The sequence below is a fragment of the Schistocerca nitens genome, chromosome 1, assembly GCF_023898315.1.
Source record: "Schistocerca nitens isolate TAMUIC-IGC-003100 chromosome 1, iqSchNite1.1, whole genome shotgun sequence".
NCBI lineage: Eukaryota > Metazoa > Arthropoda > Insecta > Orthoptera > Acrididae > Schistocerca > Schistocerca nitens.
The window spans coordinates 928684135-928708924 of record NC_064614.1 but is presented as its reverse complement, the minus strand read 5'-3'; the positions used below and the strand labels follow the sequence as shown (position 1 = coordinate 928708924).

Genomic DNA, 24790 nt, shown 5'->3' with positions numbered 1-24790 from the left:
TTTAATGTTCTTGTTAAGATATTCTTCATGTTCCGTTATGCATGTGACAATTTCTGCAAATAAATTTTGTAGGATTTCAACAGGGTGCTAACGCAAGCATTTTTCATAGTGTATGTTTCTTGTGCGAAGGTTGAAGCTAAAAGAAAACTACAAACCCTACAAACATGGAATAACTTGGTCTCCTTTCCAGTTGATTGTATCGGCAGTACAGTTGGCAAGATACAGCATCAGTGGCATGAAGGAGAGGGAAGCAGTGGAAGTGGGTGACAAGTGGGAGGTAGGGTGCATGCCCCTGCTGCTACAAGCCTTAAAACTATTACAGCATAGTGGCATATGCCACACCTGTAACACGACTCCTGTAAATGGTACTGCCGTTGATAGCTCTTGTCAGGGTCTTTTAAGATATCATTGCTGCTTATATTGTCACTCGCACTGCCAATAGCACTGCTGGGCTCTGCATTGTCAACAGATAATCTTATCCAAATTTTACAGACATTCTGTAACAAGAAGTATACTTGAGAATATAATATGAAACTGTTCCTCTACATTCAAGTGCAGAATCCAGTGTGAATGTAATGTGCTTGTTATGCAGGTATTTCACAGTTGTCAAAATTATATTGATTGTGTTTAAATAAGCTTTAAGTAAGGAGGTAATCTATGAACTTCAGCTGTAATACTCCTGCCTCGTATATATTTACAAAAGAGACACAAAAATATCTTTAGTTCTAAATAGCAGTTCTCTCAGGTAACTGAATGGATTTTTGCAGTACCTTAAAATGTTTGAAGCAAGAAATGAACGTAATTTCACAAATACTTGCCTTGAAAATGTCATTGCTGTCGACATACACTGATTGTGATAATTCTTCATTTTGTTTTGCAGCGAAAGTCCTGGATTTTCCATTTGTTAATTGTATATGTGATGTGGAACAGGTTGTATTATTATTATTGTTATTATTATTATTATATTATTATTTATGAGAGAGTGTGAACTTGTCAATCAAAGCTCCACTTCCTTGTCTTTTCTTTCTTTTCTTCCCAAAACCTCTTCATTAATCCACTCTGTTTTTTCTTCCTTTTGATGGTACATTTTTTCCTTGTTGTTTCTTTGATTGCGTCTTGTTCAAGATTCTTGTTTTTTATTTTACTTCTGAACTGTTCTGTCTTCAATTTCTTCTTCTGAAATTTTCAGTTGTTGCAGGACATTTTGTGTTTCTTTTATCCATTTGATCCTTAACTTGCTTGCATTAATGACGTTAAAAATGTTCTTAGTGAATACATTTTCATCAATCTTACATTGGTGTTCATAGAGCTGTAGGCATCTTTTCCTAAATTTATCTATGATGACTGTGTGTGTGTGTGTGTGTGTGTGTGTGTGTGTGTGTGTGTTTAGAAGCCCTTGGAAGGCCATCTGACCCAAGTTCTGAGCTCTGTCAAGAATTTTTGTCATCCCTCTAATACCTGTGGTTTCTGTCACATACAAAGCTTCTGGTAAAACCACCATGTTGTAGTGCCATAGTTTTGCATTACAAGCTACCACTCTTTTATTGTAGTGATTCCCTTTCAGTTTGTGCGCCTTTTGCGACCTGTGAGATTTTTGCGTATTGTGTTTTCAGTGGAAGTTTTCCATTTGATTTGGCGTCCATGTACTGAGTTCCTTCATGGGAAATTTGGAATCCAGTTTTACGTGAGATTTAATACAGTTTATCTAGCACTAGTTTGGCTACTTTTTTGTTAATATAGCCAGAGCATCAGCAAAACCTAGGCATTTCACAGTGACTCTTTTTTCCTTTCTGTTTTCCAATTTGAAAATCTTTGGCATGCTTTCCCGTTCTCTGATTATTTTTTCCAGCTCGTGATTTGTTCAGAGGTTCCAAGAAGTCCTCTACCACCTGGGTCTGTTGTAGTCATTTGTTGGAGTGTGTGTGCGCTAATCAGTGTGTTTGCCTTGTTTTCTGATTATATTGACAGTGTTGATAGTCTTTCTGAAGATGATATAAAATCAGTTACTGAATCTGTGGTTGATATAAAATCAGTTACTGAATCTGTGGTTGATTTGGGTACTGCAAAACTTGTGCCAAATTGTTTCGGTCCTTTATTGATATGCACTGCAGATTGTCCCGTGTAGAACCTGTAATTCTAAAGAGTCAAAGTGGTTTTCATCTGTAAACTGTATTTCTTGCCTTGGTATAATTTTGATGTTGAAACTGCCCAGCATATTCATTAGGTGTTTGTTTCCCGTGTTTCAGTATAGTGTTTACATCCAGTGTACTTACGAAAGATTTTGTGTCTTGTTAGAAGTGGTTTTGGGAGGATCTGATCCTTCTCTGCATGGATTGTCTGGTCCACCAGAATCCCATGATAGAAGGGGAATCCAATCTATTTTCTAGGGCATGGAATAATGGAATTCATTCTTGTTTTTCTACTATGGTTGCTTTTAGTTGAAGAATGTTTTTGCGTAATATCCAGTGGAGATCACAAGAGTGTGAGACTTAATTGTTGAGTTAAAGCCATATGCCGTAACACATGCACCAACGAAGTGAACAACCAGTGACCAACAGCCTCTGGATGCCAGGTCAGACGCTGATGAGTTTTGTAATAGTATTTGGTCCACCTTGGGTATTTCATTTCCCCATTACCATATCTGGGAGGCTGTCCCCTATCCGCCACCCTGGAAGGTGCCCGATGGGGGATCTACAGACCCACAAGGGATTTTATCTTTTACAAATAAACCTCAGCATCCATGTTACGTGGTTTATTCTTTTATTAACAATTTTCACTTCCAGTAACTCACAATTGCACTGACTTGAACTTAGTTCTCTGTTTTGGCCAAACACTGGCCCACATATACGTTCATGATTATCTGTAATCATTTTTATATTGTTACGATTTCAATTTTCTGTAATTCATAATGAAAATAAGTTTGTTCACTGATTATAAATAGCTGTGTAATGAAGACTCATTGTGCACTGAGTTGGTTAGCAAAAAGGTGTATCATATATTTCAGTTGCTGAATTTCTATCTGTTACATTACACAACACGCTTCTGCTCTTATATAGTTTCTGCAACAAAAATACATTTTCATGAAAGTCGGTAAATAATTTCAAAATGCCCCCTTCCCCCTCCTTTAAAATGGGGGGAGCAGGTAGTTTATATACTAACCTTAATGTTACAATAAGCATAATCACAATATTTCTTTGCAGGCTGAAATAATACTACATTTGTCATGAACAGACTTTGACCACCATATCAGCACTTAGACAAACTATTGGTAGAGTCCTCAAAGAATATCGTGGCTGGTAGATGTGCAGACAGCAAGACGCACGTGGGGAGATAGGTAGTGGTGGGAGCTGCGGGTAGGCATCATAGGGCAAATGCCGAGTGGTGGAGGGGAAGTGCCATTCTAAACTGAAACATGCATTCAATTTTTTTTTTTTTTAATATTAAGTGGTCCCCCTCCATGCCCGTACTTGCATGTCGACCATTCAAAAATATCTGTCACCTCTGCTTTGGTTTGTGTCTAAAAAGAATCCATAAAAAATGTTGTGATTTAACCATTTGTAACTTCAAGAGAAATGTCATGAGTGTCGAATTTTAAATAAAACCTACACATTTCTCTTGTTGTCTTCTTTGCCAAAACATAGTGGAGTTTACACAGTCTCACCTCACTAACATGTTGTGCAGGTGCAATTGCAAGAGAACTCTGAAACAGCAGTTTATTAAGTGAGGAACTGAGGAAAAGTAAGTTCAGTACAAAAATAAACATGTAATGTCTTCACTTATGTTGTTCCAAAACCCACTGCATTTCTCATTTACCAGCTATCGATGACCCTTAAAAATTACATTATTTCATCAAAAAAGTTTGCAGTTAGTGTAATATCACAGTAGATCATGAGTTCTGCATAAAAACCTTACAACAAAATACTCTCATCTTTTCATGCTCTTTTGCCAAAATCTCATTTTGATATCTGAAACCACACATGAAATATAAGGAATGTTGTGGATATTTCACTCTGGCTTTATTGCTGGTGTGGTGTGACTGCAAATGTGTATGGTATGTCAGATCAATTTCCTCAATATTTGTGACAGATAGAGACCTCTACCCAAGTCTAAAGAGAAATTCAATATGTTAGCCAAATTTCATACACAGCAACATATTACATAGTATTCTCTAAACACAGCATCAAAGCAACGCCTATTTTTCAATATGCAACTTTTTTCAAATTTCATGCACTCTCTTACTTCCTTGTAAATATCGCAATAACTATGACCATTTATGAAATAATGGGCACATCATATTGAACTTCACATACAAAGCTGCAAGTAAAGCAGAAATGAATTTTTTTACCAAATATTTTCTGTAAAACCATTTGAGAAAGTTTGCAAGACACGAACCTCGATTCTGTCATCGCTGACTGACCAAAAGATGACAGTGTTGACCTCCTCTACAGTACAAACAAATGAACTTGCCCTGCATGTGGACGAAAGTTAGCCCCTGCGCATCGTCCACTGTATCCTGCGTGAACTCTAATGTATAACATGTTTGCATAAAACTAATTAGCTTATGCAACAGACATCCCATTATTTACGTACTTCTCAATGATTTGGAAATATTGTAACTAATCTTTATGATTGGCTTCCTTTCTCTTTGATAATTTCCAATATTTTGTATCCGCAGTGGTGGCTGATTGCGTTAATGCACCACTTCTGGGACTCAGGGATGCAAGCTTGATCTGGATCTAATCGGCCTCACAGATTAGCGATGAGGACTGGTGAACCAGCCAGCTTGGATGATGATGATGTTAGGTGGTTTTTCACATCTCACTAGATAGATATCAAGCTGGTACCCTAATCCCATTGCAGATAGACACTACACAAATGTTTAGAAAACATTCTCTCATATGACACTTACTCCAGTCACAGACAGATAGGGTATATAGATTCCATCCACACACACACACACGTGTGCATACTCCAGTGACCTTGATGAGATAATTATTTATTATTGATTATTGCAAGCAGTTGCCTGTGCTGCTGAGGTGGGAAAGGATAGATAAGGATGCAAGGAGGGGTGGGAAACAGGGTAGAGCATAAAAAAGGGAAGGGTGAAAAGTGAGACTTAGGTGGAGATGAAGAGGGAAATGGGGGCAGTAGATAGAGGGGCAAGAGAAGAGAGAGAGAGAGAGAGAGAGGAGAGGAAGAGGGGTGATAGAAGGCAGTACACAATGTAGACGGGGAAGGAGTGCTGTGGGAAGAAGAGAGAAGGGAAAAAGTAAGGTGAGGCATTGTGAGACAGGTTACCAGATACTCTGGAAAGACAAAGCCCACCTATTTACTTCAGAGAAACTTGTACTCCAAGAGAGTATCCAAATGGCCTGCATAGTGAAGCAGCTGTTGAAATCATTTGTGTTGTGGTTTGCAGCATGTTCTGCATCAAGATAATCAGATTTGCTGCAGGTTGGCGGTGGTCATACATGCAAGTAGGCAGTTAGTTACTCGTCATGGCCACATAGAATGCTCAACTGTAATTGCAGCATAGGTGATATATAACATGGTTGCTTTCACATGTGGTGCTCCCTGTTATTAGGTAGGGAATGCCTGTGACTGATCTGCAGTAGGTGGTGGTGCGTGAGTCTATGGAACACCTGGGCTGACCACAAGGGAATGACCCCAGTGGTGCAGGATTGGAACAGGTGTGGACAAGGACAGTTTGTATGTTGGATAGGTGGCGGAACACTACTTTGAGTAATTTGGGTAGGCTACCTTTATCTCAGGGCATTATGAGAGGTAATCGAAGCTCTGGTGGAGGATGTGGTTGAGCTTTTCAGGACCAGGGTAATACTGGGTGATTAGAGGAGAACTGATTAGTGAATGGCTAACAGATGTACTGATGTCAGGAGGTGGTGGTGTGGGAGACCTGTTCATGGATGAGTGGATTGGATACTGTCTGTCAAATGCCTCTGGTAAGGTTATCGGTATATTTCAACAGCTCTTGCTTTCTACTCCAAATGTGGTGTGCACAGGTGGAAAAGCTGTAAGGAAGAGACTAGCACTGTGTAACTGAGCAATGGGGCACAGTTTTTAAAACAGTGAGCATATACATTGAAGAGCCAAAAAAATTGTTACACCTGCCTAATATTGTGTAGGTCCCCTGCGAGCAAGCAGAAGTGCTGCAACATGACATGGTGTGGACTCAACTAATGTCTGAAGTAGTGCTGAAGGGAATTGACTCCATGAATCCTGCAGTGCTATCCGTAAGAGTATGAGGGTTGGAGATCTCTTGTGAACAGCACATTGCAAGGCGTCCCAGACATGTTCAGTAATGTTCATGTCTGGGGAGTTTGGTGTCCAGTGAAGTGTTTAAATTCTGAAGAGTGCTCCTGGAGCCACTCATTAGCAATTCTGGGGGTGTGAGGTGTCGCGTTGTTCTGCTGGAATTGCCCAAGACCATCGGAATGCACTCTGGACATGAAGATATGCAGATGATCAGACAGGATATTTACGTACATGTGCAGGTCGTACACGACTCGGCACAGCCAGGAGATCCGGGAAAACACCGGGAATTTTTTCATCTGGGAGAAAACTGGGAAAACCCTGGGGAATTTTTTAGACTTCTGGGAATTTTTCAATGTTTTAGTTTTCTGTTACATTTTGTAATTTTGACTGGTAAGAACCGATACTCAACCAAAGGATATTATTATATCCCACTACTGCAGAATAACACTTCAACAATAAAACATAAACAAGAGAAGAAACAAAAATAACTTAAACTGCAAAGGAAATGTGCCATATACAACAACAACAACACGCAGTGCTCATGCAAGGGTGTGCCAACAGTAAAATGTGTCAAAGGCCTTAGGAAGACTATGCAATGCTTCATAACAACAAATTGCCTCTGTTGAGCGTGAAGTCACAACTGTTTACATTAGATTTGTTTTAGCATTTACGAGCGGGCTGATGTGCATGCACAGTCGAGTCGCGTTTGAGCAGTAGATTCTCCCGCTTTTGGCTACAGGAATGTGGCTGTTGGTTGTGCAAGCAGTCGCAGCAAGCAGCTAGATGCTACCGGGAAAAGGGGGTTCCAAATTCATATTCTTGAGGAAAAAAAGCGAGTTTCACAAAGCGCTTAGCATGCAGCGCACGTTGGTCTATCGATTATTTATATGATTTTGAAAGGCGTTACTGTTGGTTTTTAAACATTTTTTAACACAGCCGGCCGTTGTGGCCAAGCGGTTCTAGGTGCTTCAGTCTGGAACCACGCGACCGCTACAGTCGCAGGTTCGAATCCTGCCTGGGGCATGGATGTGTGTGATAGCCTTAGGTTAGGTTAGGTTTAAGTAATTCTAAGTTGTAGGGGACTGATGACCTCAGATGTTAAGTCCCATAGTGCTCAGAGCCATTTGAACCATTTTGAACACATTTTAAGTTGATTTCTGAATGAATAATAAGTTGATTTTTGAATGCGTGCATAGTGTACGTGATGTCTCTGTCAGGAGAATCCTCATCGCATCTAGAAATAAACTTTCCGCAGACAAAAGGGGACGGAGCTATACGAGCTGAGCGGATGAATGTCAATCGCCGTCTGATTATGTGGTTGATTGGGTTTGCGAATGATCAGTGTTGTTATAGTTACTAGCAAAATTCATAGATTCAGACTACCAGAATGGAAATAAATGAGTAACAGGAATAACAGGTGAGAAAGATTACGTATTATCTTCTCCGTGTATCCAAGAAAGCGAAATTTTGACAGAAAATTTTTGGCCAGATTACTTCACTAGTAAGGACCAGTTGTACAGTCCCCGGCTAACAGCCGCTTAAGTTCTATTCTGGAAGTAATGTGGAAAACGTGTTGTACAAACACGTAACAACACCTAACCGGAGAATAATCGCGGGATAACTAAACCTGTGATTCTGGCAGGGTTAGTGAAGTTAATCGGCGAACAAATTTTGACATGGCAGGAATAATTACAGAATTGGTGATGACAAGATTGTTTGTTAGAATGAGGAAGGAGAAGAAACGGGAACATCACACAAATTATGGAAGAATAAGATGATTCCAAATTTATATAAAAATTTTGTAACACTACTTTCGATCTCATGTTTGAGAAACTGGTGCGTGTGAATGAAATGTGAAACTATTTCCTAACATAAAGCTTTTTACTTTATAGAAGGCCAAATAGGCATTTTATATTGGTACTTAGTGTAATATATTCTGTTGTGTTATAAAAATGACCATTTGTGCCAAAACAGTCTCGTTTTAAGTATGCATTTTAAATGTGCACATTTTAGTATGGTTTACAAAATTCCGATGCCTTTGAAGTATCCTCTGATGTCTTGTTTCTTTTATGATGTATGATCTTTCAGTGTTTTACACGTACATACATACGGGCTTCCTACGTCATGGTAGCTGCACAAGCGGGGTATCACCTGTTATCTGCGCTCTCTGGCAACTGCTGAAACGAACATATTTCTAACAGTTAGCGGAAAAATATTGCGAATGGTGGTTTGAAAAGCGTTACTTTCAAAGTAAATATCCTTTTACGTAAGTTTAACCATGTGCGAGAATGTACCATGAATTTCTTAAATTACAGAGCATTTGACTCTCATTTAAGAATCAACTCTTTGATGACAAGCCATTTAGAAGAATTTCGAACCCTGAAGATCAGACATTTATGTCATTATTAAAAATTTTACTGGCACATTTGTGTAACACGCGCTAAAAAGTTCAACATTATATGCGAAAGCTTAGCTTCTCTTGTAGCTTATTAACGAGACCAGTATCATATGTGGAAGCTCTGCTTTTCTTGTAGCAACACTATGTATATTAATTTAAACTATTAACTTTCCCTGTTTGTCTGTTAGTGCTACTTAACAGTGACGTTGCTGTTGGCTGACTACATCACGTGTCCTATGTTCTGAATATCCACTGACATCGGCAGCAAGATCACGTGACATGAGCTATGACTGGCTTACAAAAGTGCATCGCCATCTCGATTTCAATGATTCGGAAAGTAACATGTGGTGTTTGGTAGAATTCCAATTTATACTTTCGTAATACGAAAATATGCAGCATACATGTTGCTGCACATAAAAGATATTTCCAAAACGTGTCTTTTTTTTCCTTGAGTTTCGTTTTCTAAGGTTCCAGGAAATTCAATGCCCGTATATAAACCCATAACCATTCAAAGGACTGATAAGTTTTACAGGGAAAATATAGTGTCACTTAACACGGAAAAAGTGTGTTTTCACCCAGGAGAAAGTGTATTTTTAACCGGGAAATCAGGGAATTTTTTTTTTCCTTGTCCTCATATACACCCTGATTTCACATGTTAGAATCGTATGTAGACGTATCAGGGCCCCATATCACTCCAAATGCACTTGCCCCACACTGTTACGGAGCCTCCACCAGCATAAACATCCCCCTGCTGACATGCAGGGTCCATGGATTGAGGAGGTTGTCTCCATACCTGTACACATCCGTCCGCTCGAAACATTAGAAACGAGACTCGTCCCTCCAGGCAACATGTTTCCAGTCACCAACAGTCCATTGTCAGTGTTGACAGGCCCAGGTGAGGTGTAAAGTTTCGTGTCATGCAGTCATCAGGAGTACACAATTGGGCCTTCAGCTCTGAAAGCCCATATCAATGATGTTTAGTTGAATGGCTTGCACACTGACACTTGGTGATGGCCCAGCATTGAAATCTGCAGCAATTTGCAGAAGTGTTGCACTTCTGTCACGTTGAATGATTCTCTTTAGTCGTCGTCGGTCCCATTCTTACAGGATCGTTTTCGGGCTGTAGCAATGTCGAATATTTGATTTGTTACTCTATTCCAGATATTCACGGTACGCTTGTGAAATGGTCATAGGGGAAAATCCCCACTTCATCGCTACCTGGGAAATGCTGTGTCCCATCTCTCATGCGCCGACTATAACAACATGTTAAAACTTACTTAACTCTTGATAACCAGCCATAGTACCTACAGTAACCAATCTAACAACTGCACCAGACACTTGTTGCCTTATATGGGCATTGTCGACTGCAGTGCCATATTCTGCCTGTTTACATACCTCTATATGTGAATACGCATGCTTATGCCAGTTTCTGTGGCACTTCAGTGTATATGGGAGAAGTGGTAATGAGCTCCCTCTCCAACCATTCTGATTTGAATTTCAGTGGTCTACCTACCTACAGCACTTCAGTCCCCTAGATAGGTCTCAAGTTGTTTCTTCCCTCAGTCCTCGTGAATTGAGTGAATGTTCCTCCTTCTCAGGTTGTCTTGATGTATGTGGAACACTAATCTTCTAACACTGTGTGGCCTCTGATAATGAAGTTCATTTGTAAGCAAAAAGTATGTTGTTATACAGGGGTCCCAAAAAGAATGTCCCGATTTTAACTTGTAATAATATTGAGACAAATGCCACTAGGTAACTGAAGTAGCACTAGGTAACTGAAGCAGCACTAGATGTAATTGACATTGTCTAGAGTTTCAGAAAAAATCTGCTAGATGTCACTACTAGTGCTGACCTGGAATGTGCAGCCAGGCTCGCAAAATATGGCATCTGCGCAACAGAAGGCATATTGTGTTATTGAATTTAGTTGTACTCAGTCAGTGATTGCAGTTCAGCAGGTGTTTCATATCTGATTTCGTGCTAAACCACCATCACCAAAGAACATTCGACAGTGGTATAAACTGTTTGAAGAAACAGGGTGCCTCTGTAAAGACAAAAGTCCTGACCGTCCACGTGTTCCTGAGCATAGAGTGGAACAAATCTGTCGAGAATTTGAGTGGAACCCTCGCAAGTCTATGCGTCGTGCTAGCTGAGAGCTTGTGTTTCCGCGCATGACAGTGTGGTGTGTGTTACGGCGTCATTTAGCCCTCAAGCCACACCAATTACAACTGGTACAAGCTCTTCGAGATACTGATAAAGTGAAGTGAGTGGACTTTGGCAATGCTAGTCTAGAGGACATGGAAGATGACACTTTTATGTCATGGTTGATATTCAGCGATGGGGCAACTTTCCGTATTATCAGTAAGGTTCACCACATAATGTGCGTATATGGGGGCTCGAAAATCCTCTTGAAACAATTGAACACGAATGTGATTCACCAAAAGTAAATGTTTTTCGTGCTGTTTCGCATAGCAAGGTTTATGGATCCTACTTTTTTCAGGAAGAAACTGTAACAGGACAATCATATCTTGCAATGCTACGGAACTGGTTATTCCCACAACTTGACACTGACGATTTCATCTATCAGCAAGATGGAGCACCACCACAGTGGCACAACAACGTGCACAGTTTCCTCAATGCCGACATGCCTCAACATTGGATAGGGCATACAGAACCGCGAGACCAGGCTGTACACTCTTGGCCTCCTAGGTCCCCTGACTTAACACCATGTGATTACATCCTGTGGGGATATGTTAAACAATGTGTTTACGTTCCTCCCTTACCTAGTGACATTGATGAACTAAATACCATTATATCAGCTGCTGTAGCTTCAGTGACAGAAGACACCTTACGCTCAGTTTGGGATGAATTCGGCTATCGGCTAGATGTCATCCGTGCAGCCAACAGAGGCCATATTGAACATTTATGATGTATTTTTATAAACTTCTGTCTTTTCTGAGTAATTTAGTATGCAATTTATTGGTGTTAAGCCCTTCTTCCTAATAAATAATTCTATTTAAAATCGGGTCTTTTTTTTGGGGACACCCTGTATTAAAACATTTTCAGCTTTTTTAAAAGGCATTCAATATTAGAAAGTGTCATTACTAATTCAGATTAACTTATTAGGATCTTAAAATGGGACTTCTGCTGTCAGTGAATGAATAGCACACTGGAAAATGTAATAAATTGTAAAACCAATTAAGCTACCCACTCCCTTGTGTATTCCTGTGACTTCAGTATTGCAAGTCTACTTTATGGCAGCTCCTTTGTGTTGTAATCAGTACTATCAAATCAGAAAGCTAAAGAAAGAAAGAAGAAGAAGAGAAAAAAAAATGCGTCAGTACTCATAGCTGATGTTATAGTCTGAAAGTAATATTCGTACTCTTATGTACTCATGTAGATAAATTTGTTGTTATTCAGTTCAGTGACCAACAAGTCTTTATTTTGGTATACAAATTTCTGATAGAATGTAAATAATTTATTCGTAAAAGTAACAACTCACATGATATCAAAAGCATTTAGTCATTGACTGGCATGCAACAAGACTGAAAACTTTTCCAGCTTTTAGACTAATCGTTTTTCAAGTTAGAGCACACCTGCCCCAGCCCCCTACCCCCATACCCCTGACCTCCCCACCCCCACACACACCTGTACAGCTGATTTGTGATTGCTGAATACACAATGCTGAGACTGCAGTTCAGCAGGTAGACTGGGGTTAGGGGTTGTATTAATTGGAGTGGGTGAAGGGAGAAACACATATTATAAGAATGCGACATGCAGGCAAAGGAATTGTTGAGTTTGTGCTGTGCATGATGACACTAATGATGACATGAGGGAGAGGATTTGGAAGAGGTGACAAAACAGAGTAAGGGAATCCTGTGAGTAAACAGATGTGAATGCAGGGCCTGTGAGGAAGCAGATGTGAATGCAGGGGATTAGTAGGATTGATGCCAGGAGGATTTCGAGAACAAAAAATGTGTTACAGTTATAACTCTCATCTGTGTACTTTAGAAAAGTTGGCGAACGAGGAAGGACCCAGATGGCACAGGTTGTGAAACTCGAGGAAGGTTCCAGATGGTGCAGTTTGTGAAACAGCCATTGAACCTGAACGTGCTGTGCTCAACAGCATGTTCTACCTCTAGATACTCAAGTCTGCTGTGGCCATTCATTCTGGTGGACTGTCAGGTAGTGGTCATGCTCCCCATGAAATGCTGTGCAGAAATTGCAGCGGAACTGGTATATAACATGACTAATTTCACAGGTGGCCCTGTCTTTGATTATCTGGGATGGAATAAACTTATGATGAGGTTGGATTAAGATGTGCTGAGGAGATGAATCAGACAGGTCTTGCGTCTGGGTATTCTGCAGGGCTAGGGGGTGGATTTAGCTTATAGGTGGGTGACGGGATGCCACTTTAGGAGGCTTGAGTAGGAGGTCCATCATTTCTGGGCACCGTGATTGAACATCAAAAGTCCCAGTGAAGAACATTGTTCAATTCCTCCAGTCCGAATGATACTCACTGATGTAGGGCATGCTCCTTTGCAACTGGTTCTAGGGAGTGATGAGGATATGGTGTGGGAAATTTGTTTGTGGATTAGATTTGTGGGACAGTGCCTTCAGTATATTGAGCATGGTTATTCTTTACATGGCAGATGTGCCATCCATGAGTGAAAAGATTACATTTTGATGTGGAAGGGATGGCATCTATCAAAATGCATGTGCTGTTAATGGTTAGTGGGCTTCATATACACAGAGATCTGGATGGAGCCATTTGAGAGGTGAAGGTCAATCTCCAGGAAGATGGCACATTGGACTGAGAAGGGGTAGGAGTGTGGGTGTTGAAGCTGTGAAGGAATTAGGACAGGGTGATTTGACCCGGGGTCCAGATCATGAAACTATCAGTGGACCGGAAACAAAGGGCTTTGGAAGGCAAGGAAGGTTTCCTCTAATGGTCCATAAAATGATTGGCATAGAAGCATGTCCTGCAGGTGCCCACGGGTGTGCCATTGATTGGTTTATGTATCTTTCCCTCAAAGGAGATGTAGTTATATGTGTGGATGTAATTAATTAGATGTGTAAGGTATGAGATGGTGGGTTTGGAGTGTCATCAACAGTGACAAGTAGGGATTCAGATGATAATTGGGTGGGGATTGTCTAAAGTTGGTGAAAGAAGTGGTTTGTATCTTTTGATATGAGAGGCCAGGCTGTGGGCAAGTGGGATGTCCAGGATTGTAGGGTTTATGGATCTCAGGAAGCGTATAGGCGGTGTATGGTTGGGTAGGTTGGCAGGGGGGGGGGGGGTTGCTCTTTGGATGAGGAGGGGAGAGATTCAGCGGGAAAGACTCAGGATTTGATTGGGGATTGGAGATTATGCTAGACTTCTGTGATATGTTCACTGTGGCTGGGCTAATAGGTGGAGACAGGTGACAGATACCTCTGGTAAGGCAATCGTTGCAGTTCGATGTGACAGTGGTGCGGTGCTTTTGTCTGCTAAGAGGATGGTTAGATCAGGGTCTATCTTGAGGTTGCAGATGGTTAGATGATTGCCTGTCTTGAGGTTGCGGGTGGCAGTTCTTTCTTCCAGTGAGAAGTGTCCGCTCCTGCTCTAATGGTCAGTATCACTGTCTCTAGATCTTGGGGTTCTTGGTTCGGTTCCCATCCATTTGGAGATTCTTAGACACACAAGTCTCTGAAGTGATGCCAAGTAACACTTGCACCAGGCGACCGAACATTGTCAGATAGTATCTCCCAGCCAGTAATGCCAAACCATCGTTTCATTTCATTGAGAAGTTTGTGTTCAAAGGGAGAAATCTGGGGAAGGATGGTGAGGCCAAATTGAAGGTAAGGAATTCCTGGGATGTAGCCAGGGATGGGTAGGTGGAGATGGATGGGTTACAGTTGGATGGTGACATGTTCTGAGAGAGAAAAGATTTGTTGTTGGGATTAGTTTGAATTTGGTCACAGGAATTGGTAGCAAAGAAATGTTCACTGTAGATATCAGGAGGAGAGTAGGTTTTTGACAAGTCCAGCATGATTTGAACTTTGGGGCAGAAGGTGAGGCCTTTGTGCAGGACTGGAACTTGAGGCATTTTGTGTATAGTTTGAAAACAGTATTTTGGGTTTGTTTAGTTTTGGGTTTAATGGGATGTTGGATGGTGTGATAGGGCAGACAGGAACTGGGTGCTATTAAGAGGTTGATGAGGTGGTTCACTGAGGGTGTTGATCAGTAGTGGTGCTCTGAGGTGGGAACAGGTCATTGAAACATTTGATACTTTTTGGAGGTGATGTCTGGAGTGCTCTTTTGGTAGTTGGAGAGCAAGGAATTCAGTTTGGGAGATATTGCTTAGTAGTTTGGCTGCACTGTAAGAATGCACATGTAGAAGAGATAGTTCAATAATACCTGTGCTATGGAGATTTGTTTCTGTAGTATCAAGGTTGTGAGGGATAGATACAGGCAGAAGCTAAATACAGGGTGTACATAAAGTCCGGAAACACTTTGTTATTTATTGCACAAGCACTAAAGATTTTACAGATGTCATATATATTGCATTTTGAAGAGAAACTCAGTTTTTTTACAAACATTCAATATGTGAACCATGAGTGTCCCAGCAGACGTCAATACGGTAATCGAATTCTTGCCATACCTGTCATAACATGGCATCATCGACTGTGGCAGTTGCTTCCTGTATTCTCTCCCGGAGCTGTTCTACATCACGTGGTAGAGGCACGGTACTGTGTCCCCACAGAAAAAAGTCAGACGGAGTGAGATCTGGTGATCAGGGAGGACATTTCATGAAACAGCTATCCCTTTCTGTAGCACAGCTAATCCATTGATGCGGCAGCTCCGTGTTCAGATACCCACAAACTTCACAGTGAAAGTGTGGTGGAGCCCCATCCTGCTGAAAGACGAACGGAGAGTCCGATTGCATTTGAGGCATCAGCCATTGCTGCAACATGTCAAGTAGAAATATCCAGTGACAGTGCTCTCAGCAAGAAGAATGGCCTGTACAATTCTCATTGTGACAAGCCATAAAAAAATTTACCTTTGGGGAAACATGCTCAAATTCCATGCATTCATGTGGATGCTTTGTACCCCAGATTCGACAATTATGCCTCTTCACTTTCCCATTAGTGTAAAAAGTGGCTTCGTCGCTAAAAATTAAGTGATCAACAATGCCATGCCATCCCATCCTCATTCAGTTGTTGCAACTGCAAACAAAACTGAAAATGCTTGTCTTTGTCATAGTCGTTGTTGAGATTCTGTACTAGCTCCAATTTGAATGGTTTCATAGACAGTCTCTGTCACAGGACTTTCCACACTGTCATTGGAGCAATTTCGACTTCACAGGATGCACGACGCACCGATTTCTCACAGGATGCACGACGCACCGATTTCTTTGGACTCCTTATGAATGTCTCTCGTATGCACTCCACATTCACTTCACTCACACTGGGATGTGTGCTTCTCTTTGCTGGGCACAAGCAACCCGTCATAACAAATTTATTTTGCCTTCCTTGTTGGTGGCTTCTTACCATACTTTGTTCTAAACATCTGTTGAACTGCTGTAGCACACTTGTTTTTGTTGTACTCCAACACACAGAAAGCTCGCTCCGCACCTGAACTCGTCATATTTGCAACTAGCACTGACTACCAGGAAATTACCAAACTATGGTGGTATACATGGAAAAAAAAACTTTCAAAATGACATATGTGTGATATCTGTACAATGTTTGGTTCTTGTGCAGTAAATAATTGAAAGTGTTTCCAGACTTTATGTACACCCTGTATTTGAAGGTCTTTGTGAAAAGGATGTTGGCATCCAGAGAAAAGGGAATTTTTGTGGTTAGGCTGGGAGGGGAGGGGGGGGGGGGGGTATCCATAGTTTAAGCAGCAAGTAAGAAACCAATTGTGGAACTGGGTTTCAGCTAGGGAGATAAGGATGCTGCCCTGAACTGAACTGATATAGATCGGTGGAGAAGGGATCCATTTGGGATGGGATGTCGAGGGGGGGAGAATGTAGGCGATGTCAATGAGTGGTGGGTAACACTGGGGAATATTGGAGGAAAAATGGGTGGAGTTTGATTAACAAAAAAAAAGTGAAATGTTAAATAGGTTCAGGAAAGGAACAAATGAAAGTAATAGATGGTTGTAAAGAGAACTGTGGATAATACATTGCAAGTTTGGGAAATGGTGATGCAGGAAGAAATTGTGCTGTGGGCTGTAGGATAGTTCTATGATGTGAGAATATTCATTCGCCCATCAGCCATCACTGTGGGAAAGCAAGTGATAGATGTAAAATGATGACCGGAACATTGTGTAGATGAGGACTGGATCGATTTGGAAGAGAAATGTAGTAATTTGCTCTTGGATAATGTTTAATTGTAATTTGGCAGACAGGTAATTGAGGTTCATGGTGTGGGTTCCTGTAGTCATGTCCTAGTTCATGAACCACGGGCAACGTATGAGTGGCCAAGTAAGTGGTCCCGACAGTCGGGATACCAGTTACTTTGGAATAAGGCTGGGCACCTCGCACATATTCTGAGTCGTGGTCACCTTTGTGCTCATACAGCAAAGACTACCAAATCCACCAGTTGGTCCCTCAGCCGTTAGGGGTAAAACCCAATGAGACTCGGGGCAAGTAAGGCTAGCAACCTGCTTCCCTGGTACTTTAAATATGATGCTGGCAACAATCAGAGCAAAATGCTTCGGACCTTTGGAGGTGACGGAGTCCCACCTCTAACTGACAAACCAGGGACTCCTAAGATACGACTTGGCAAACAAATGGTAATGAGATGGGGAGCTATTAATATCAATGGGGGCTACTCTGGGAAGAAGGTAGAGCTGGCAGAGGCTGCAAGTAAGATGGGGCTGGACGTTTTAGCTGTTAGTGACATTCGGGTAAGGGGTGAGAAAGAAGAGGAAGTGGGAGAATACAAGGTCTACCTGTCAGGAGTCAAAGCAGGAATAGCACAATGGGGTGTAGGGCTTTACATCAGGAAAGAAATGGAACCCAGTGTAGTTGCAATAAGGTATGTAAACGAACGACTGATGTGGATAGATTTGACAGTGTCTAGCAAGAAAATTAGGATTGTGTCAGTATATTCGCATTGTGAAGGGACAGATCAAGATAAGATGGATAGTTTTTATGAGGCACTTAGTGATGTAGTTGTTAGAGTAAAGGACAAGGACAGTGTTCCGCTCATGGGTGATTTTAACGCCAGGATTGGAAATCGAACAGAAGGGTATGAAAAGGTTATGGGTAAATTTGGAGAGGATATGGAGGCCAACAGGAACGGGAAACAACTCTTGGATTTCTGTGCCAATATGGGCTTAGTAATCACAAACTCCTTTTTTTTAAACATAAGAACATTCACCGGTATACTTGGGAAGGCAGGGGAACCAGATCTGTCATTGACTATACAGGGTGATTCAAAAATGCATGTAAATATTTTAAGGGTGTATTTGTGAGGTAAATATAAGACAAAAATGTTCTATAAATGTTTTTCCATAAACGTTTAATTCCAGAGTTATCGTTAAATACGAAAGTCATGTCCGTATCAAAACGACGGCAGTGCAAGCAGCAGGATGCCATATTCTGGTACGTAATTCACATACGTATCTCCCAACAGTTGATTCGAAACTGCATGAATAGTGTTTGTTTTTGTTTGCACGTGATGTTTACTCCTACTGTACGGAAGATGGCGCTGATGTTGTTGGTAACGGAAAAGTACGTCCTGTCGTTCATTCATCGTCGGAAGGCTAAAGGTTTCGTGCACATGATGTACTCAAACAGTGAGTATGCTGATATGCACCTTGTGTATGGTGCAGCAGATGGAAATGCACTTGCAGCAAGACGAAGGTACAGTGAGCTGTTTCCAGGAAGACGGTTACCAAGTCATCAGACGTTTGTATCTGTGGACAGACGTATGCGGGAGTATGGCATTCGTCCTGGGCCACATTCAGGTCGACCACTTGAGCATGCAGTGAACGTCGAGGAACATGTTTTGGACCTGGTAGACCAAGATCCATCTATCAGTACGAGACAAATTAGTGCAGCTGTACGACTTCCACAATCTACTGTATGGCGGCTGCTTCGGAGACAACAGTTGCATCCATTTCACCTGCAAAAAGTGCACGAATTGACACCTGAAGACTATCCTCGCCGTCAGCAATTCTGCCAGTGGTTACAAGAGCGTCATTTGAATGATCCAATGTTCATTCGGCGGATATTATTCACAGATGAGGCCATGTTTACTCGTGCGGGTGTAATCAATTCGCATAATATGCACCAGTGGGCTGTCGAGAATCCTGGCGCGAGAATTGTGCATGGATATCAACATCAATTCTCCATAAACATTTGGTGTGGTATTGTGGGGAATTACTTACTCGGACCTCATGTTCTGCCTCCAAGGCTGAATGGGCACGCGTACTGCGAAGTTTTGGAGGGAGAATTGCCTGGATTGTTACAGGATGTCCCTCTTGCAACACGAGCCACCATGTGGTTTATGTACGATGGTGCTCCCGCCCATTACAGCCGCAACGTAAGGGCGTACCTCAATTCTGCGTATCCACATCGATGGATAGGTCGCGGAGGACCAATTGCTTGGCCAGCCAGATCACCTGACCTGAACCCTTTAGACTTTTATTTATGGGGCCGACTAAAGACATTGGTGTATTCTTCTGCAGTACCGAACAGAGAAGTGCTACAACAAAGAATTGAAGGTGGTTGTGAAATTATTCGTGGAGAGTTGAACGGACTGTGTAATGTGCAGAGATCATTGATGCGACGAGCACGGGTCTGTCTGCAAGTTCAGGGACAGCATTTTGAACATGCATTGCATTAAGATTTGCGCAAATACAGTACAGTACAGTACAGTCTGTAAAATGCTTCAATTTTCCTTAGTTATTGTGCATTGCTGTAGTTCAATCAACAGGACCTAAATTAATACAGTGTTCGCGAGGAATTGTTTCAGTTTGTTACGTCACGTTTATTTATCAGTTTGCGTTGTTAGTCCAAATGCACTGTAATTAAACTGTGAACTCTGGGAATTAAATACCTTACGTTGTATTGAATGTATTATCCTGTTTTGTTCATAACTCTGTAATAAGCCAAGTATGGAAAAAATTGTATAGAACATTTTTGTCTTATATTTACCTCACAAATACACCCTTGAAATATTTACATGCATTTTTGAATCACCCTGTATAATAACAGATCAGGAATTCAGGAAGGCTGTGAGGGACACGCGTGTATTCAGGGGATTCTTTGATGACACTGATCATTATTTAATCTGCAGTGAAATTGGGATTGTGAGGCCGAAAGTGCAGGAGGTCAGGTCCATATGTAGGTGGATAAGAGTGGAGAAGCTTCAGGATAAGGAAATCAGGCACAAGTACATAACAGTGATCTCAGAAAGGTACCAGTTAGTTGAATGTAGTCAATTACAGTCATTGGAAAAGGAATGGACAAGGTACAGGGACACAGTACTAGAAGTGGCTAAAGAATGTCTTTGAACAGTAGTGTGTAAAGGTAGGATGAAGCAAACAGCTTGGTGGAATGACACAGTCAAGTCAGCCTGTAAAAGGGAAAAGAAGGCCTATCCAAAATGGCTACATACTAGAACTCAGGTAGACAGAGAAAGTTATGTTGAAGAAAGAAACAAAGCCAAACAGATAATTGCAGCATCCAAGAAGAAATCTTGGGAAGACTTTGGAAACAGGTTTGAGACTATGGGTCAAGCTGCTGGAAAAACATTCTGGAGTGTAATTAGCAGTCTTCGAAAGAGAGGTAAGAAGGAAATGACAAGTTTTTTGAACAGGTCAGGAAAACTGCTGGTGAATCCTGTGGATGCCTTGGGCAGATGGAGGGAATATTTTGAAGAGTTGCTCAATGTAGGTGAAAATGCGATCAGTAATGTTTCAGATTTCGAGGTAGAATGGGATGGAATAATGATGGAAATAGGGTCACATTTCAGGAAGTGGAGAAAATGGTCAATAGATTGCAGTGCAATAAAGCAGCTGGGGTGGATGAAATTAAGTCGGAACTCATCAAATACAGTGGAATGTCAGGTCTTAAATGGCTACACAGGATAATTGAAATGGCCTGGGAGTCGGGACAGGTTCCATCAGACTGGACAAAAGCAGTAATCACACCAATCATTAAACATGGAAACAGAAAAGATTGTAACAACTACAGAGGTATCTCTTTAATCAGCGTTGTGGGTAAAATCTTCTCAGGTATTGTTGAAAGGAAAGTGCGAGTATTAGTTGAGGACCAATTGGATGAAAATCGGTGTGAGTTTAGGCCTCTTAGAGGTTGTCAGGACCAGATCTTTAGCTTGTGGCAAATAATGGAGAAGTGTTATGAGTGGAACAGGGAATTGTATCTATGCTTTATAGATCTAGAAAAGGCATATGACCGGGTTCCTAGGAGGAAGTTATTGTCTGTTCTACGAGATTATGGAATAGGAGGCAAACTTTTGCAAGCAATTAAAGGTCTTTACATGGATAGTCAGGCAGCAGTTAGAGTTGACGGTAAATTGAGTTCATGGTTCAGAGTAGTTTCAGGGGTAAGACAAGGCTGCAACCTGTCTCCACTGTTGTTCATATTATTTATGGATCATATGTTGAAAACAATAGACTGGCGGGGTGAGATTAAGATATGTGAACACAAAATAAGCAGTCTTGCATATGCGGATGACTTAGTTGTGATGGCAGATTCGATTGAAAGTTTGCAAAGTAATATTTCAGAGCTAGATCAGAAATGTAAGGACTATGGTATGAAGATTAGCATCTCCAAAACAAAAGTAATGGCAGTGGGAAAGAAATATAAACGGATTGAGTGCCAAATAGGAGGAACAAAGTTAGAACAGGTGGACGGTTTCAAGTACTTAGGATGCATATTCTCACAGGATGGCAACATAGTGAAAGAACTGGAAGCGAGGTGTAGCAAAGCTAATGCAGTGAGCGCTCAGCTACGATCTACTCTCTTCTGCGAGAAGGAAGTCAGTACCAAGACTAAATTATCTGTGCACCGTTCAATCTTTCGACCAACTTTGTTGTATGGGAGCGAAAGCTGGGTGGATTCATGTTACTTTATCAACAAGGTTGAGGTTACGGATATGAAAGTAGCTAGGATGATTGCAGGTACTAGTAGATGGGAACAGTGGCAGGAGGGTGTCCACAATGAAGAAATCAAAGAAAAACTGGGAATGAACTCTATAGATGTAGCAGTCAGGGCGAACAAGCTTAGATGGTGGGGTCATATTACACACATGGGAGAAGCAAGGTTACCCAAGAGACTCATGGGTTCAGCAGTAGAGGGTAGGAGGAGTCGGGGCAGACCAAGGAGAAGGTACCTGGATTCGGTTAAGAATGATTTTGAAGTAATAGGTTTAACATTAGAAGAGGCACCAATGTTAGCACTGAATAGGGGATCATGGAGGAATTTTATAAGGGGGGTCTGGGAAAGGCATGATTAGTCTTAAATGATGATGATGATGGTAATTGAGGTGATGGTGTGTGCTGCATTTGAAGCAGTTGCCACCAGTGCTAAAGGATGCTACGGAAATTACCATAAAAAACTAATTACTTTAAAAGTGATATTGTTGGCATTAAAATGCATTTTTTATTTAATCATCAACTTTTGTTATTTCTAGTAAATAGATTATTGGGAAGTTATCATCAGGCACTGTTACAGGCCTGCAACTTCAGATTTTTTTCCCTTTTTTTCCCTTCAGGTGTGGAACAGAATATAAAGATGTGGACCGAAATGAAGCAGGGAACAGAATTTGGCCAAAAATGTTGTGTACGAGCAAAAATTGATATGAATTCTGTCATTGGTTGTATGCGTGATCCAACAATTTACAGGTGCAAAAATGAGCCACATCCCAAAACTGGAACCAAGTACAAGTAAGGAGTGCTTATATAATGATGCGGAAAATGTAATTTCAATTTTTTCTGTACTGTAGAATAACGTAATGTGACTTGCTTATTTGCAGGGTTTACCCAACATATGATTTTGCCTGTCCCATTGTAGACAGTATTGAAGGTGTTACACACTGTCTAAGAACAACTGAGTACCATGATCGTGACGAACAGTTTTATTGGTTTATAGATGTTCTTGGTTTGCGGAAACCATACATATGGGAATACAGTAGACTTAATATGACAAACACAGTTCTATCAAAGAGGAAACTTGCTTGGTTTGTTGAAAAGGGACTGGTTGATGGATGGTAAGTTCCAGCCATTTTAAGAATATTTTCAAGTCACTGATCTATATCAAAGGTAACAAACAGTTTTGTGGTGTGCATTTTCTGTAGTACCATAGATACTGTCATAAAATAGACATACTCAACACACAATCTTAGGTACCTGTCAAACTTCATGGGCTCACATAATGACTGGGTTGTGGATCATAAAACTGGGAAATTGAAACTGAAGGATGACATTCAAATCACTGGTTCTTTCTTAACATGTCTTTGTCAGTACGAGCAGAGGTGTTGTAGGTTCACATTAATCTGAGAGTTGTGTTGTCGTTAGCACAGGTATTAGTTATGATGAATTTCATTTGAAAATATATATATATATATATATATATATGTGTGTGTGTGTGTGTGTGTGTGTGTGTGTGTGTGTGTGTGCTCTGATGGTGCAGTTAGAATGCCTCACTTGAAGAGATGTGTACAAAATTAATTTAATAAGAACTACATACTATTGTTGTTATGCTTCCCCCACTGCTCTCTCTCCCAAGTGACAATTTACAACATAAAATAATACCATAATACAGAAATGGGTGTATATAGACAAATGTGTTAAGATGTTGATTCGTTTGTCTCCCCATACTCTCAAGTGATGTAAGTAAGAAACAGAAGTTGCTGGACTTAACAGTTTGAGAAGCTCAGTATTACGTTCCTTTCAGTTCTGCAAAATGTACAAATTGCGCTAAATTTATGTTTGCCCACTTATAAAGGAGTAGGAGTTGGCCCAAAATTACACCACATGGGTACTTCTGTTTTCTTCCCAAGCCACTGCCACTTTCTGTCCTTCATGCATTGTTCAAATTATTCAGCATCACTTTTTACTTCTTTTTTAACTGTATGATTCATAGCAGTCATTTCTAATAACATTCATTTCAAAAAATTTAAGCTTTTCCAAGAAAAATTATTTAGTTGTTATGTTAAGAATAAATAGATGAAGAGTTATACAAAGGAACATGCTGAGTTATTTGTGGAATGAAATTATTCCCCTACACTGAAACTTTAAGGCTATAAGCCTCTTTGTTGTTGTGTGCTGTTCAGAAATGCACAGAATATTTGTCTCTTCAGAGTACAGCTAATTTTCTAAACATACATGAACCTCATCTATCAGTGGAGAGTCCAGGTTGGGTTATCTACAACATTAAGGAAAGGATAGATTGCTACTCAGTATGGAGGTGACATGTTGAGTTGCAGAGAGGCACAACGAAAAGACTGTTACACATTTAGCTTTCGGCCTAAGCCTTCTTCAGAAAAGAAAACATACACACATTCTGACGAGCAAGCACACCTCACACACAAATGAGCAGTTGGAGTTGCTGGAGATAGCAGTCATATGTGGGAGGTATGCTTGGTTGTGTGTGTGTGTGTGTGTGTGTGTGTGTGTGTGTGTGTGTGTGTGTGTCTTCTCTTTACAGAAGAAGACTATGGCCGGAAGCTATATGCGTAACTGTCTTTTCGTTGTACCTCTCTGCTACTCATTGTGTCATCTTTATGGTGAATAGCTATCTGTCCTTTTCCTAATATTGCTGGAATCTCATCTACTGTGTTCATCAATTCACTGATAAACAAATTAGACTGTTCTAGAAAATGTTGGTCACAATATTTTGGTCTGTTTCATTTTTTCAAAGCTGCCTGTCTGTGACATGCTGCACCCCTCCCCCACAATTCTCTCTCTCTCTCTCTCTCTCTCTCTCTCTCTCTCTCAGCAATACCATCCCCCCTTCTCTTCTTTTTCGATTTTCCCTGTTGCTACACGACACACAACCGAAGTATTAGACTTATCTGCAGCCAACAGCAATAAGTTCTTTTCTTTGTCACATAGCTGACAGTTACAATAATTTACTGTTGGTCTTGGCATGGTGG

The 24790-nt window shown here is 40.9% G+C and overlaps 1 protein-coding gene across 1 annotated transcript in view; it reads left to right on the top strand.

Moving 5' to 3' along the window:
• LOC126193193 (bifunctional glutamate/proline--tRNA ligase) overlaps nucleotides 1–24790 on the top strand; it is a 248437-nt gene that overhangs the window by 78327 nt on the left and 145320 nt on the right. The window contains exons 7-8 of the mRNA XM_049932666.1: nucleotides 22409–22580; nucleotides 22670–22903. Coding sequence (XP_049788623.1) covers nucleotides 22409–22580; nucleotides 22670–22903 — 406 coding nt within the window. The remainder of the gene's footprint in view (nucleotides 1–22408; nucleotides 22581–22669; nucleotides 22904–24790) is intronic.